This window comes from Nilaparvata lugens, chromosome 2 (genome assembly GCF_014356525.2).
Source record: "Nilaparvata lugens isolate BPH chromosome 2, ASM1435652v1, whole genome shotgun sequence".
Taxonomy (NCBI): Eukaryota; Metazoa; Arthropoda; class Insecta; order Hemiptera; family Delphacidae; genus Nilaparvata; species Nilaparvata lugens.
The window spans coordinates 66,513,422-66,528,143 of NC_052505.1; the positions used below are offsets into that span (position 1 = coordinate 66,513,422).

Genomic DNA, 14,722 nt, shown 5'->3' on the forward strand with positions numbered 1-14,722 from the left:
ATGTCTGATCCAAGATGACAGACCACAATAATTTTTAAGGCATAACATTTTTTTTATTCAAATAGGATCTCCAATCAAACTTTTTGTCAAATTATCTATTATTATGATTTATTATTAAATATTTAGCTGTTGTCATACATAACCTACTCTGTATAATACACCATCGTAAACTTGACTACTCTGAGTAAATTTGTTGTGAAATTGGTTAGTGTGTCCAATGAAAATGAATACTATTGTTTGAAATTGGAGAATCTTTTTAATCACCCTAAATATTTTTTTAATCACCCTAAATATTTTTTAAACTATTCCAATAAATATATTCAAGATAATTTGATAATTATTGTTATGGCTCTTCATCATATTTACAAATTATCATAAAAATTTAGTATAATCCCAACTTGGAGCGCTTTCAAGACAACCAATTCCAAATTTTCATTACATTTTATTAAATGATAATAAAATTTTCAATTCTCAAAATTGAATTTGATGATGGAATGTGACTATGAATGAACTAAAAGATGCTCCAAATAGCATTTTATTTACTTTGTTGTACGATTATGAATAGTGTATTTTTTGGACTTTTTTGTGTCTTTTGATTTTTCATCCATTAATTCATTCTTTTTAATCATGTGTTTGATCGTCGTTCTATAAAGCGTGATAACGTTCATCCATCAGCAATGAAGTGAACTGACGAAGGAGAGGAACTGGTATGTATTGAGAGCACTCTGAGATTACTTATTCAGTAGGAGATGGCTCAGTCACTAGAAAACAGTTGAATTGTAGCGGCTTGAGGGTGATTGGGTTCTGCGCATGCGCTCTGTTTCTCTCGCTATCTGTTTTGCATTAGCCGCAGTGCAGCCAACCTGATGCACTCTTCACTAGCCGACTTTTCTCTCGTGACTGAACCATCTATAGACGTAATTTTTTTATTATAAATGAGATAGCAAATTCGATTAGACTAATTTGTATTCTTATTCTCCAATCATAAGTTGAATTGACATTCCTTCCAGAATCTCATTCGGGACAGAGAAAGAAACGTGGAGCAATTGTCCAGATGATCAGATAAGTAGAATTCTAGGAGATCCCGATAAGTATCAAGTTACTAAGAAATCTCCAAGGATATCTTTGAAATACTACTTGCTCAAAGACCTAATAGCGAAAGCATTTGTTGCCAATACCTGTGATCTGGATATCAAACCTTATACGGAACTAAGTTTGCTAAAAGCATTCACTCATCAGGCAAGTGATATATTTTCGAAACAATTTTTCCAGCCGTCTTCATTGAGCTATACTGTTATGCCTTTGACTGTGGTATCTGATGATAATTCTATCCAAGATAAAGATGACGAGAAAGAAAAAGGAGATGGAAATGACGATACCTCTCCAAAAGTTGATGATGATGGCAATGACAAACGTAATGAGAACAGCAATAATTCAGTGTTGAGTATAGATGAGGCAAAGTTCGTATTTATGCAGCTACTAAAACATGAACTGGAAACATATGATACATCATCAGATCAGTTGATGAGTAATGATAGATCAATAAATGAAGAAATCGATTTAGAGAGAAATAATTCCAACGAAATCAATTCTACAGAAAATACACATGATTCACCATTCAGGAGGCCATCCAGTATGGTTGATTATTTCTGGGGACTTGTTGGATACAAGATATATTTCCCTGATAAGCCAAAAACATTAGTTGAAATCAGTGAACATTCCGGGGATGCTAGTAGTGATAACTTGGAAAATAATGAACCAAATTCCTCAAACGATAAAGCTTCCCCTCTTTACACTATGACTATTTCTGACGAATCATTTGAGACGACCAATTGCATAGAGGGTTGTATTTTGAGTATCAGCAATGTTGACAATACTCATTACAACTCAGACAGTGAAGTCAATAACCAGGAACCTAGGTTTGATATCAGTAATTCAGGTAGTGAAGAAAGTCAGACCATTGAAATTACATCATTTCGAACTATTTATTCGGATCAGCCACATACATCTGAAGATGAATTTATGCCAAATCAAATAAAAAGTGACTCACAAACAGGAGGCGCTTCATCTTTAAAATTGGCAGGGGTTTCAGTATTAAATGAAAAATCATCAATTTCCTCACATAATAGTGAGAGATCCAGGGAAATGTTAGAACCGGTAGAAAGAGGCGAGGTAAAAGATAGTGATTTAATTCCAAATTTGTCAACAACTTTAACACATGAAGAGAATAAGAATGCTACTGCTGGTAATGATTATAGCAGTGAACCTATAGTACGCCATGTGGGCAATGATTATAGCAGTGAACCTATAGTACGCCATGTGGGCAATGATTATAGCAGTGAACCTATAGTACGCAATGTGGGCAATGATTGCAATCTATGCTCATGTAACTCCTCCCCAGGTGCAAGGCGATATGTTTTGGAAGAGCACACATCTGGTTCATCGAAGAATGATATACTCTCTTTGGGAGATAACGTTCAAAATCTTCCAGATCAGCAGACTACCACATTCATTGTCTACAATTTCAATAGTGTAACTGGATCAAAAGATAAGATTGGAGTTCTCTTTTTGAAGAAGATGAATAACTGTGAGTGTAATACGAAGTCCGTCCCAGAAAGTCAAACACGTAATAATAATCAACCTAGAACTACTTCTCCAAATGATGAAAATGAATCTCAATATACTACTTCAAATAATGATAATGAATCTCCATACATAAATTCAAATAACGAATATCAAACTTCACCGACTACACATGATTTTGAAGTGAATAAAGCTAGTAATAATCAGACTGTGAATTCTGAACAGTCAGAAAAAAGTCAACTCCCAAATAGAGAACTTGAACATATAATAACTGGTGGTAATTTAGATCAGAAAACTCCAAATTATAACCAAAATGATGAAAGTCTACCCAGAACAGTAGACAATAGTGTTCCTCCAACAATACTCACAGGTTTTGATCCAGCACCCTTACTAACATTACTCAGAAGATTGATTCATAAAATTCTGGGAGACTCAGTGAATGTGAATCCTGGACCAAGTTTCAGTGTTGATGATAATATAGTTATTGAGTCACTTGATACAAATAATCCTGAAAATGTACCTCAGTCATTTGATGAAAATGCTTGCAATTCAAAACTGGAAAGTCTTTATGAAACGTCTGATATTGTGAAAAGTAGCAGGCGTAGTTTAAAACCTACTTCAAGTGCAAATAACTCTTTGGATAGAAACCGTCAAAGTTCTTTGTCTAATCAAAACAAATACTTTCAGAGGTTAAGCGATCCTGGGTTACCACAACTTGACACAAAATCCAAAGAAACTCAAACTTATAACAGAAAATCGACCGTAAAAAATGAGAAGATTGATTATAGATATTTGGCTGTTAGTGACCAAAATTCGAAAAAGTTGTCAGGGTATAGTAAACAACGTAATAGCAATTATCCTCCAACAAATTCTTCCAGATCTCTGAGTGGATCTCCAGACAGAAGAACTGGCCAAACTTTGAACGATAAAAAGCAAGGAAAGTCATCTGAAGTTGGAAAAACATATCCTCCATTCAGTGATAGATTGTCGAAAAATGTTGTTGGTCAAGATTTGGGGAAGAGTTTTGAGTTGAAAAAGCAGAGCACACCTGAAACACTTGATTCAAGTAGTAGAAATCGCTCTAACCAAGATTATTATAATCGTCCTGTCAGTTCAAATTATCATGCTAGGTGCAAAACTCCTGCAAATTACAGTCCTGAAGGTCAGAGATCTCATGCACCCAAAATAATTCAATCTCCATTGAATAAATCGAAAAGATGCGATGAAGATTCCGATGGGGCGTGTAAGAGGAATCGTGGTCGAAATGATGATCACATCCGAAAATGTGAATCGCCGATTTCAAAGTTCAGCTGCCCCCTTGAAAGGGAACTCATAGACCATATCAAGAGACTTCTAGAACTTCTAAAACAAAATTCTTTTTTGAATGAGAATCAATCTGTTGGTGGGTTTTCAAATGATGATAGTGAGAGTTTCTATTGTGATAGAAGGATGGCATTTTCTATACCAAAAGATGATGATTCTGCTGGTGGATTTTCGAAAGATGAAAATGAATTTTGTTCATCGATGGATGATGATGGAATAAGTAGTCCACAATGTTGTAACCAAATGCCCCCTAGATCTAAAGACCAAGAAGATAATTCTCAGTTAAGCTCCGACCAGAATGGTCCATTCAGAAGTAGGGAATTTTCTATACCAAAAGATAATGACAGAATAAGTAGTGGTAGCCAAATGTCCACTAGAATTAACGAACAAGACAATTCTCAATTGAGTTCCGATTTGAATAATCCCGAGGAGTGTCCTTCATGTTTGAATAGAAAATTGAGACTACAACAGTTGAGTGTATCTGATGATTCTCCTTTCAATAGGATTCAGGAAAATGATGATCAAAACAAAGAAAACGATCAAGCTCATCATACTCATAAGGCTGAAAAACTAGAAGAGCGTAACCATCAACATAGATCTCAGCATCCGGAGATGATAATAGTTGTCGGGAAGAAATTGACTATCTATGAGTCAGATCCAGCTATTAATAAAAAATGAACATATTTCGTTCTATTTCGAAATCACTTTCTTTTCTACTCTTCTATATTTTTCTATGACTTCGATATTTAGGCTGACAGCTCAAAAGAATGACAAAAGAACATTGAAGATGGATGGGATCTTCTAAATAAACGTAAAATTACTCAATGAAGATTAATAAAATAATTGAAAAATTAATTTCAGTTTATTTGACCAGCTCCATCGTATACATTCAGCCAACAAATATTTAGGCTACTTTTTGATACAATGAAATCTAATGGAATGGACTTATGGAATGCCAAATTGATTCATTCGAAGGCGAAGTAAGCCATCTTTTCAAGGCTAGGAAAATTATCTGGTAAAATAATGTGGTAAGATTTATGATTACGTTAAATCTGATCAATCTCGTATGAAAAATTTCAATTTAATAGCCTATTCAGGGATCCGTATTTTTAAATTTGATGTAAAAGTTTCAAAATTGAATAGATCAACTTAATGAGAATTATTTTCCTGTAAAGTATTTAAAAATTTCAATTCCTACTCTTATTAGAACGAATAATGATTAATGGTTAAATCAAATGCCTCTCATTCTTTGACATGAATCGGAAAACAGTAGACAGTTAGTACAATATTATATTATATTCTTCTTGAAAGTGCTCCAATCCTATAAAATGTATAATAGAATGAACATTATAAAATGCTACTAATATTTTAATACACAAACAATATTTAGCCATTTTTGCTGAATGAAGTATAATATACAGACTTCCTAATAGTTCCTTGCACAATAATTCCAGTATAAATTTTGTATTTACAGATCAATATATTCATATGATAAAACCAGAACCAACAATCAGAACATTGACTTGAAAAATGACAATAATGATCCAGATTTACTACGTAAACTTATTTCTGAAGAAATAAACAAATCTCCAAATATTTGTTGCAATCACTGCTGTGAACCTAATAACACAAAGGTACATATTTCAAAACTATTTAAACGTTCATCTTATTTATTACCTAACAATATTAAACTACAACTTGAAACAGTAAGACGCATAAGATGCAAAGACTAATATTCATAAGTTTGAAGGAGTATTAAAAAAAGTGTTCTTTTTGAGGAATCAATTACAGCTTTACTTTGAAAGTGGTTGAACTAGCTTATAATGTAACTAGCTTACCCGGCGAACTTCGTACCGCCAAAAAGTCAATGTATCTCATGTCACACTTGACTTTTATTGGAAATATCATGAAATTTATCTGACAATCAATATTTTCATTTACATCTCAATACGGACTTCCTATGTGCTTGGTCATGTTGTAGTAATAAATATCTATCAGTAAAGTATGAATTAAAAAAAATAGATTGGTTAAATCAGTGTTGAATTCAAAGTTGAATTTAATGTTTTCATTGTTCTTGATTGTCAATAGATGGTCCAGGAAATATGCGATGTACGATGAATTACACAGTATTACATATTCTTTCCATCTTCCATTTTAGGATGAATATATAATCTAAGCTAAATTAAAAAAAAAATTTAGTCTGTCATTCTTCAGTAATTAATGAATGCAATATGAACAACTCTCTTTCATGAGATGAATAATTTTCTTCCAAATTTTTCCAGTTTCTCAATGATAGGGTGATAAAGTGAAAGGGTGAAAGAGTGATAATTATTTGTATAGGTCTTCTAAGAAACAATTATCTACAGCTGGTACCAATCAACTACACTAACTTCAACTCCAAACTACCGTTTTAATACCAGTACACAATTTATCACAGGGTGACGTGTTTATTATACAGCTGGTATCTTTAGATGCTAAATTATAGGTAGCCGCTCGGCCAAAAATTTCGGAAGCATAGGTCTGTAAAATGAATTAATAAATTATTATTATTATTATTAGCCCCCCTAGTGAAATTTCTGGTCAGAAACCTTCCCTAATATTCACACAACATATCCCCAAAGTTTCATGCCGTTCTGCCAAGTAGTTTTTGAGTCTATAGGAAACAAAAAATCTAACTCACAAACAGACATTCATTTTTATATATAGATATAATATAGATTATAAACTTGAAATTATCATTTGAAATCCATTTAAAAACATATCCATTAGTACCTTCCAATAGTAACAAGATTGATGCAGATGTAGAAGTAGAATTAATCATTATTTTATAAATTTTATAATAATCTTAAACATTGGCTTGCCTTCATGATTATGATGTAATTACCTGCAGGATTTCGAACAAATTAAACTTTGGGTAACAATCTGCTTGACACAAGATCAAAATCCTGCTCTCGAGGAATTGACAAGTGGCCCACAACAATTGATGCCAGTACTAATATTTATTTATTATTTTTTATAGATCCTTTTACAATATAAATATTCAATAAATTTATGAGCTCAATTCTCAGTGCCTCTACACATTTCAGTGAACTTGAGCTATAAGAGTAGAATGATATTAATATAATAATTGAACTTCCAAAATCATATCTTTAGGAAATATTTTTCTTCAGTTGTACCACTTCATAATTTTTTTACCCAAGCTCTGTTTTGGAATGTTTTCATCTGTGGTAAAACTCAGATAATAAATAATGCATTTTTTCCCTCTTGCAAAAACATTTGAGATCATTGCATTTTATTGCTGATTCTCCTCAGTATCCTAGTATGGTAATTATAGCACTATTGAACTATATTATATTGGGACTTATTTATAGACGTTTTATATTAAATTCTTAGACAATCACGCTTTTGTTTCCCAGCAATCTATAACAGAAACCAATCAAAATAGTTTAACCAGATACCAGAATTGTTCTGATTAGTTCACCAAAGTTTGCATGGCTAAGAACTTTTTAAAAATCGTATATAAATACAACCAAAGTCTCTATTATTTGTTATTTTATTTATTGAAATTCTCAATGGAATTTCAATGGCGCGTTCTAGAAAACGTATAATGTAAAAATAACAGGATGCTCTTGTGAGTCATAACAATAGTTTCATATACAGCTGCAAGTATTTGTATAGAAACCAATATAGAAAACGAATACTTTAAAGTAGCAGCTTGAAATAGTATATAGTCTTTAAATATTTATTTCTTACAACAATTAGTCACATGTTTTCCATAGATAACTTCAATGATGCAGTGTCAGACAATAGGTCAAGCGAATTCCAAATCAATCAGTCTAAACTGTCAACCAGTTCCTGTTCCGATATGGGTCATCAAATGCTGTGAAAATCCCAATCCTGCTCTAGAAACAGCGGCTAAACAAGGACTAATCACTACTGATGTTCACTGCCAGACGGAGTTCTGTACTCTTGCTAAAGAATCGTGCAACTCTTCTACAAAACCTATTGATAACTGTTGTCAGGAAATAACTTATACAAAACCCTTTGAAAATCGTTGTCAGGAAATAACTTATACAAAACCCTTTGAAAATCGTCAGGAAATAACTTATACAAAACCCATTGAAAATCGTTGTCAGAAATTCAGTTGTACAAAACCCAGTGAAAGTTGTCAGGAAACGTGTGTAGCTGGACCCAGTGCAAATTGTTATCAGAATTGCACATCTACAAAACTTAGTGCAAGCTGTTGTCAGGAAACGACTTGCACAAAGCCCATTGAAAATCAGTGTCAGGAAGTCATTTACACAAAACCTAAAGCAGACTGTTGTCAGGAAATCATCCATACAAAACCAAGTGCAGATTGTTGTCAAGAAATCAACCTACCTCAAGGCTCCTGCGTGTCATCTTGTACAATCTTTGCTCGGAAAGTATGTGCATTGTGTAGTTGTCCGGTTGAAGACATGAGTGCCTATTGTGGAGAGGACTTTGGCAACTGCAACATGGAGTCAAGGAGTCCGCCACCGCCACCGATCTGTCCAGACAGCTGCTGTAACCGGGAGTTGCCACTCACAACTCAATGCATCTGTTCTTACCCAGGCAAAAGGTAAATAGCCTTTTCATTAATATTCACAAATTATTTCTGTGAAATTAATTTGCTTCTTTTTCCTCTATAAACATTTTGTTGCAATATTGAAGTTAAGACTAAAGTTACAATGTATTTTCACATAATATTATTGTGAGTTTTAATGACGGATATTCCGATTAAAATATCAAATTTGTATTAAGTGTTCTAAGCAAATAGGTTTCTAAAAATAATGTCACAGCTAAAGATGCATGCTATTGCATTTTCAGCGCTAGCTTTGCATGAGTAGAGTAAATTGTATTTCTTTTAAATTGTAAATTTTTCATACAATTAATTATTAAAAACGACTTTTTTGTAAAAATATATTGCATCATAATAGTATACACTATGAACAAAAATAAATATTTAAAGAGAGTATAGTTTGTGAGCTGATGAATGTGACTGAATATGTGAATAATATTTGTGAGAAGATGAATGTGATGTTCGAATTCAATGTATACATTGAAATTTCAATCTATGAAAAGAATATGAATTGAGTTTGTATCAAGAGATATTTTGAGATGGAGTTTATTTGGCATGTTTATTGCTAGCTTAACAATCACAGGTAAACATAGAATTCATCGTATATTAGGTAATTCTTGGTGAATTTTATAAAAAAGTTTATGCTACTTCAGTCATCTGTGCTATGTCAGTAATCTCACTTATTATTTTCACAGAACTATCTCTGAGAAAGCAATCATGGAGTCAAAATCGAAGCAGCAGGAGACATCTCCCAAGAGACTTATGAAATCTTTGCATGGAATACAATTCAAGTCACAGAGTACACAAGTAGTAAGTTTATTCAAGTTTTATCTCTCTAAAAGCTTATAATTCGAATAAAATGAATAATATTGATCAAATGAGCTTGACTAATTTATTCGAGTTGCAGGGACATATGGTTTCATGTAAATGAAGATACAAATATTATTAATTCATAATTAATTATTCTATGTGTAACCTTATGTAAATTTGGGAGAGGAATAGCACAAGTTACCTCATTTTTTATCTCCCTATAATTTTTGATGATGTGCTTGTATGAATCAATGAAGAATATGAAAGAATAATGTAATGCACTAGTATCGTTCCAGAACCACAGTTTTATAATTCAGTTTGATAATTACCAATTTAATTATATGGGCCTACAATTACTATACTTGGAGCAGGGCACAACCGGCTCTCGGCTCATGCCCGGAACTCTCCCAATCCATACCATAGTCGAAAGTATTTGGTAGAGCTAACTACATCCAATTGGATGATTATTCTTCTAGATGGATTTGGTTTTCGTTTTTGAAAAATATGCTATTTTCTAACTTAAAAAAATAACATATTTCTCATGAGTATCATGCTTCTCTAAACCAAACCTTTGTACTGCAATTTTGCAACACAAATAGTTGTACTCTTCAATGTTTCTCTCCATTACAAACTGCTGCTTGTTGATAATTATTTTTGAATACTCAAATTACGACATAGCAGTCAGATTTTTTTTAATCTGACTAATATGTCGTAATCTAAGAATTCAAAACTGACAAATAGTTGGTTTGATATGGCTATTTAACAATATTCCATTGGAATTTTATCTCTATAGAAACTCATTTTTTAAATTTTAAATTATAGAATTTAATATTGGCCTACATTTGTTATAAACGTGACATATCCTCTCAAACCTCTGCCTGGAGACTTTTCTCAAGCTTCTACTTTATTAGAGTTAATAGCATCTCATTTGACTTCTGTTTCTCAACTACATGGATTTTGTAAAATACCACCTCTATAAATAATCAGCACAGATTTGTTTTTCTTTTTGAATTTAGAAATTTTACTTTAATGATAAGGAACAGTTAAACTTGATAGAGATACGTTCAACCGGTAGTTTGAGTTAACGGCTTCTCATTGTCCAGTTATTACATACTCATTACATTGACATACATTACATTCTCATTTTCATTTCAGGAAACCACAGGAGGACTATGTTGTGGAATAAACGGAAGACCATTCAAGAGTTGTGAGTGTGGTGACAAAGCAAACAACACTCATTACAATGTTGAACGTGAAAATCAGCAGCCATCTACCAGAGAGAAAATAGAATTCGTTGATGATAGAGTTGCGGCTCCTTCATCGTCTGAATCTAGCATTGGTTCTCAGTCTAGCCTAGGAAAACGCCCAAAGAACCGCAAATGGTCAAAGAAATCTGGAGGATCTATCAAAAAACAACCGAAAAAATCTTGGAAGAAAGAGTCTTCTAAGTACCGGAACATGAAAAAGCAGGGAACATTCACCTTGTGGATAGATTCCATGTATTTCACCAGCCCTACCATGGAACGGTTGAAGTAAGTATGTGTAGGTATGTGTAGGGAAATTCCCTCCAAACTGTCAGCATTGTTGAGTGGAAAGCTTTGGTAGTAGACATGCTGAACGTTTGAAGTGAGTCTCACTACAGTAGGCTATTTGAGTGGAAAATTTTAAGACCCCGTTGCACGTATGAGTAATCTTAACAAATTTAACAGTCTTGGGGTCATATATGCAACATCTACGTCCAACGCTAAACCACGTTCACTTGTAAACATTGTTGCATTTATCATAATGTTTTTCAAACGGGATTTATACGAACAGCTGGCATTTCTCCGTTTACACCGTGTATCTGCATACGTGCCTTGAAATGCTGTCATCACGAAAGCAATGGTCGACTTTGCGATAACGTCATTCCACGGTGGTGGATGAAATTTTACTACGTACGGGCTTGAAAAAAACTGTTTCAGGAAATCTATCATCTTTTTTTTTCGAGGGATGGAATTTTGTATGGTTAAAATGTTTTTCTGGTGATTTACACTCAACTACAATTTTATTCTTGCCTAATAATCATTTTTTTTTTCAATTGCTCTTATTTGAACGGTAATTCTTGTTGGAATAGATCCAGTAAGTTGTATTTCAATTGTGATTGGTTTTTGAAATTTAGTCTAGAAATGATTCTGGATTGAACGCCTGATAGATCTTGCCATTATGCAAATTATTGTTTTAGCTCATGATAAATAATCTTGATTATGAAATATATTCGATTTGTTTTATTTTAGAATTATTAGAAATTGAAGATCATTATTCTCTATCCATCCAACCTGTAGATCCATCGCATTAGTAAAGCAGAGGCTTTATACTTATTTGGCTCTTACAATTTTTCAACAAATCCAATAAATATCGACTGATATCAATTTCATAAACTCTTAAATTGAATATTATTTCTGTTGAAGAATGTTAGCATATTTATAACATACTAGCTGGCCCGGCGAACTTCGTACCGCCAAATAGTTAATGCATCTCATAACAAACTTTAGCTGGATGCTCACCTGATTAGACACGATGCGGCATTTTGCATCCAGTTGCTTCTTGCTTATTGGTTTGAATAAATTAAGAACTCACACATACTGAATCGGACATGGCGTGGAACGGTGTGATAAGACAATCTCCATAAGATCAACACTTTGTATCATCAAGCCGCGCCTCCTCAGGTGTGCTTAGCTTGAATCTGATGCACTACATTTTTATGAAAATTATCCAACAATCAGTATTTACATTTATATCTCAATATGGACTTCCTATGCTTAATTAGTTGTGCAGCAGTTTGTATTTTTAGCAATAGTTGAATGCAGCTTGCTGGGAATTGAATGGTTCATCTCCTTGCTGCTGATTTTCCCGTTTTCTAAATTTACAGCATTTCGAGTTCTACGCACAAGTTTGGACGTCTTTCGTAGCGCGGCATTATTATTAGAATTAAAATTTTGTGAATCAGTAGAAAGAAAATTGAAAAACAGATCTACCGACGGCTGTTGGATGACGCAATGATTATAACAGCTGATTTTTATTTCTGTGTGTGGCCATCTCACAAATCTTCTCCCATAAGAATCACATGTGAACTTTAAAGGACAGTAGGAAAGAGTCCTGAAGTCGGATTATTCATTTTTCAGGCCATAAACCTGGTCCTGAACATAACGAACACAACTAAAAAATCATGAAAATTGGTGCGCACATAAAAAAGTTATTGAATGTCAAAATTTGATGCTCGATTTTCATTTATATAGATTTCCGTTATTAAAAACGACTTGATAAAAAATATAATAAATTTGACTTAGTATAAGAGGGTTTACCAGAGAATGATAATGTAAACTGGGGTCTAGTGAGAGATGGTTCACTAGATATTGATAATGAAAGCTAGCTTTAGCTTTAATAAATAGTGTTATTGGCAATCATCAAGTCGATTTTATTCAGTGTAGATATCTACCACACATTGATTTGTTAGTTGACACTGAGAAATACTTTACATCTGAAACATTTTACCAATAATTGATCAAATTGTATTATAATTCTGTGATTAACTCATCGGTAATATTATCTGTTCTAGCGGAATGGATAGCAAGCCATATGTGTTTTTGACTTGGACATTTCTGGAACTGCAAGACAAAGCTTATTCCACGATAATGCCTGCTAAGAAGGCAATATTCAACTGTTCATCGGTTTACAGAGGCGATATCACTTTGGAAATGCTGCATTACATGTGCGCTGTAAGTGTAATTTATATATTTATATAATGTTATAATGTTTTGCATTCCAGGAAAAAATATATTTCTAATTATTTGCAAGCCTGTTTCAAGTGGGATGAGCTTTGATTCGTATTATAGTTTACAAAATATAATTGTCTTGGTTTTAGATCACATTTTGTGTCCAAATATCTGAAAAATTATGAGAAACTTTATTTTCCTTTCGTTCATAATGCTGTAGTATTTCATTACTATACTAGAATGCTATAACATATCTAAAAAAAAAACAATTATTACAAAAAAAAATATTTTTTATGAATTCCAAGACTATAAAACAAACCTATCGTAGGGAGAACTGAGAAACAGGAGTAATTCGCATTTCGCACACCGTTGCGAAACTCCTGGAACGACGTTGGCAGGGGGAGAATTTTTAAGCCCTGGCTAAATGGCTGAAATCATCCCGTTATCAAAGTCGTTACGCATTCGCAATGCGGTCTGCGCAATGCTTAAAGGCACATTGGATGCACGTATGTGCAAGTGCACGCGAGACTATGCATGATCACGCATGCAGATGAGAAACAAAAACTGGAAAGAGCTACAGGAACACTCGCACTGAACGCGTGCACTTGCTGGTGGAGATTAGTGTGAGCAGCCTCAGACCAGTCACAACGTGTCATTTGCATAATACGTCCATCTAATGTGATCATATTCCAACTGGAAACATTCTAGAAATCTACAACATACTAAACCACAAAAAGAGAGGAAGGTTCCAGAAATGGAAGAAAAAAATTATGATAACTGGACGTTTTATTGAGTGCTTGTTTGTTGGACACAAATCCAAATTATTTATAAATTTTCAAATACTTCCTATCTTTCTATCAGAATAATTTGATTAGTTTAATATATCATTTGCAACTTTGCTCTCTGAATTTGGCTCCTGTATAGAACAGAGATTTAGTGGTAATGAATCATTTCAGAAATAATGAAGCATTCCGATGATTGATCAAATTGTAAAAAAATGCAAATTTAATTTTGAATATAAATTATATTTTGTAGTCTATGCTTTAGTAACTATTTAATAGCTCAATAAAGCTTTATCAACTTTCAATCTCACCTGAATTTCAGAATAAGGTGAAAGTTGAATGCCACATTGCAGTAAACGATTCAAGTCGCATGATCAGTTATGGAGAGATTGATGTGTCAGAGGCGATCTACAAGCCCAATGTCAAGTGCAAATGTAAAGTAGTACTGAATGGACCCGATGACATTTCTGCTGTTATAAGTTGCTGGTTCAAGTTTGAATGCCCTCAAACTATCCTCAAAAATGTTTTGGGAAAACGTTGAGATTTTTACCTAATCAAGAGCTGTTCAAGATTGATTGATTACCGAAGTGATCTGATAATATTATAAAATGAAGAAAAATACGTCCTATTCATAATACAATTTATTTTATAATTGTTGATATTTAGCTGTAATGAATAAATTTTTATTTAATGACTATTCTATCTTTATTTCATTAGTTACAATGTAATTTTAATAATTATTGTTGATCTTTAGCTGTAATGAATCAATTTTTATTAAATGACTTTTCTATATCCGTTTCATTAGTTACAATGGCATTGAGAAGATAGTATTTTTATGCATAGTTTTTGATCAAGTTGAATCAAGTATTCCA

At 33.1% G+C, this 14,722-nt stretch overlaps 1 protein-coding gene across 8 annotated transcripts in view; it reads left to right on the forward strand.

Annotated features, from left to right (window-relative positions):
* Positions 1-14,722, forward strand: part of LOC111055280 — a 40,387-nt gene that overhangs the window by 19,785 nt on the left and 5,880 nt on the right. For 3 of the 8 annotated variants that reach the window (XR_002606358.2, XR_002606360.2, XR_002606361.2), the window contains 2 exons: positions 1,011-4,934; positions 5,381-5,511. Coding sequence is in view for 4 of the 8 variants with exons in the window: in XM_039422516.1 (XP_039278450.1) it covers positions 5,381-5,540; positions 6,797-6,895; positions 7,686-8,506; positions 9,202-9,316; positions 10,472-10,848; positions 12,912-13,071; positions 14,173-14,391 (1,951 nt within the window). In the remaining 4 variants the exon portion in view is untranslated. Of the gene's footprint in view, positions 1-1,010; positions 4,935-5,380; positions 5,541-6,796; positions 6,896-7,685; positions 8,507-9,201; positions 9,317-10,471; positions 10,849-12,911; positions 13,072-14,172; positions 14,548-14,722 lie in introns of those variants that run through there. The other 5 variants (XM_022342470.2, XM_039422519.1, XM_039422516.1 and 2 more) reach the window with 4 other exon arrangements.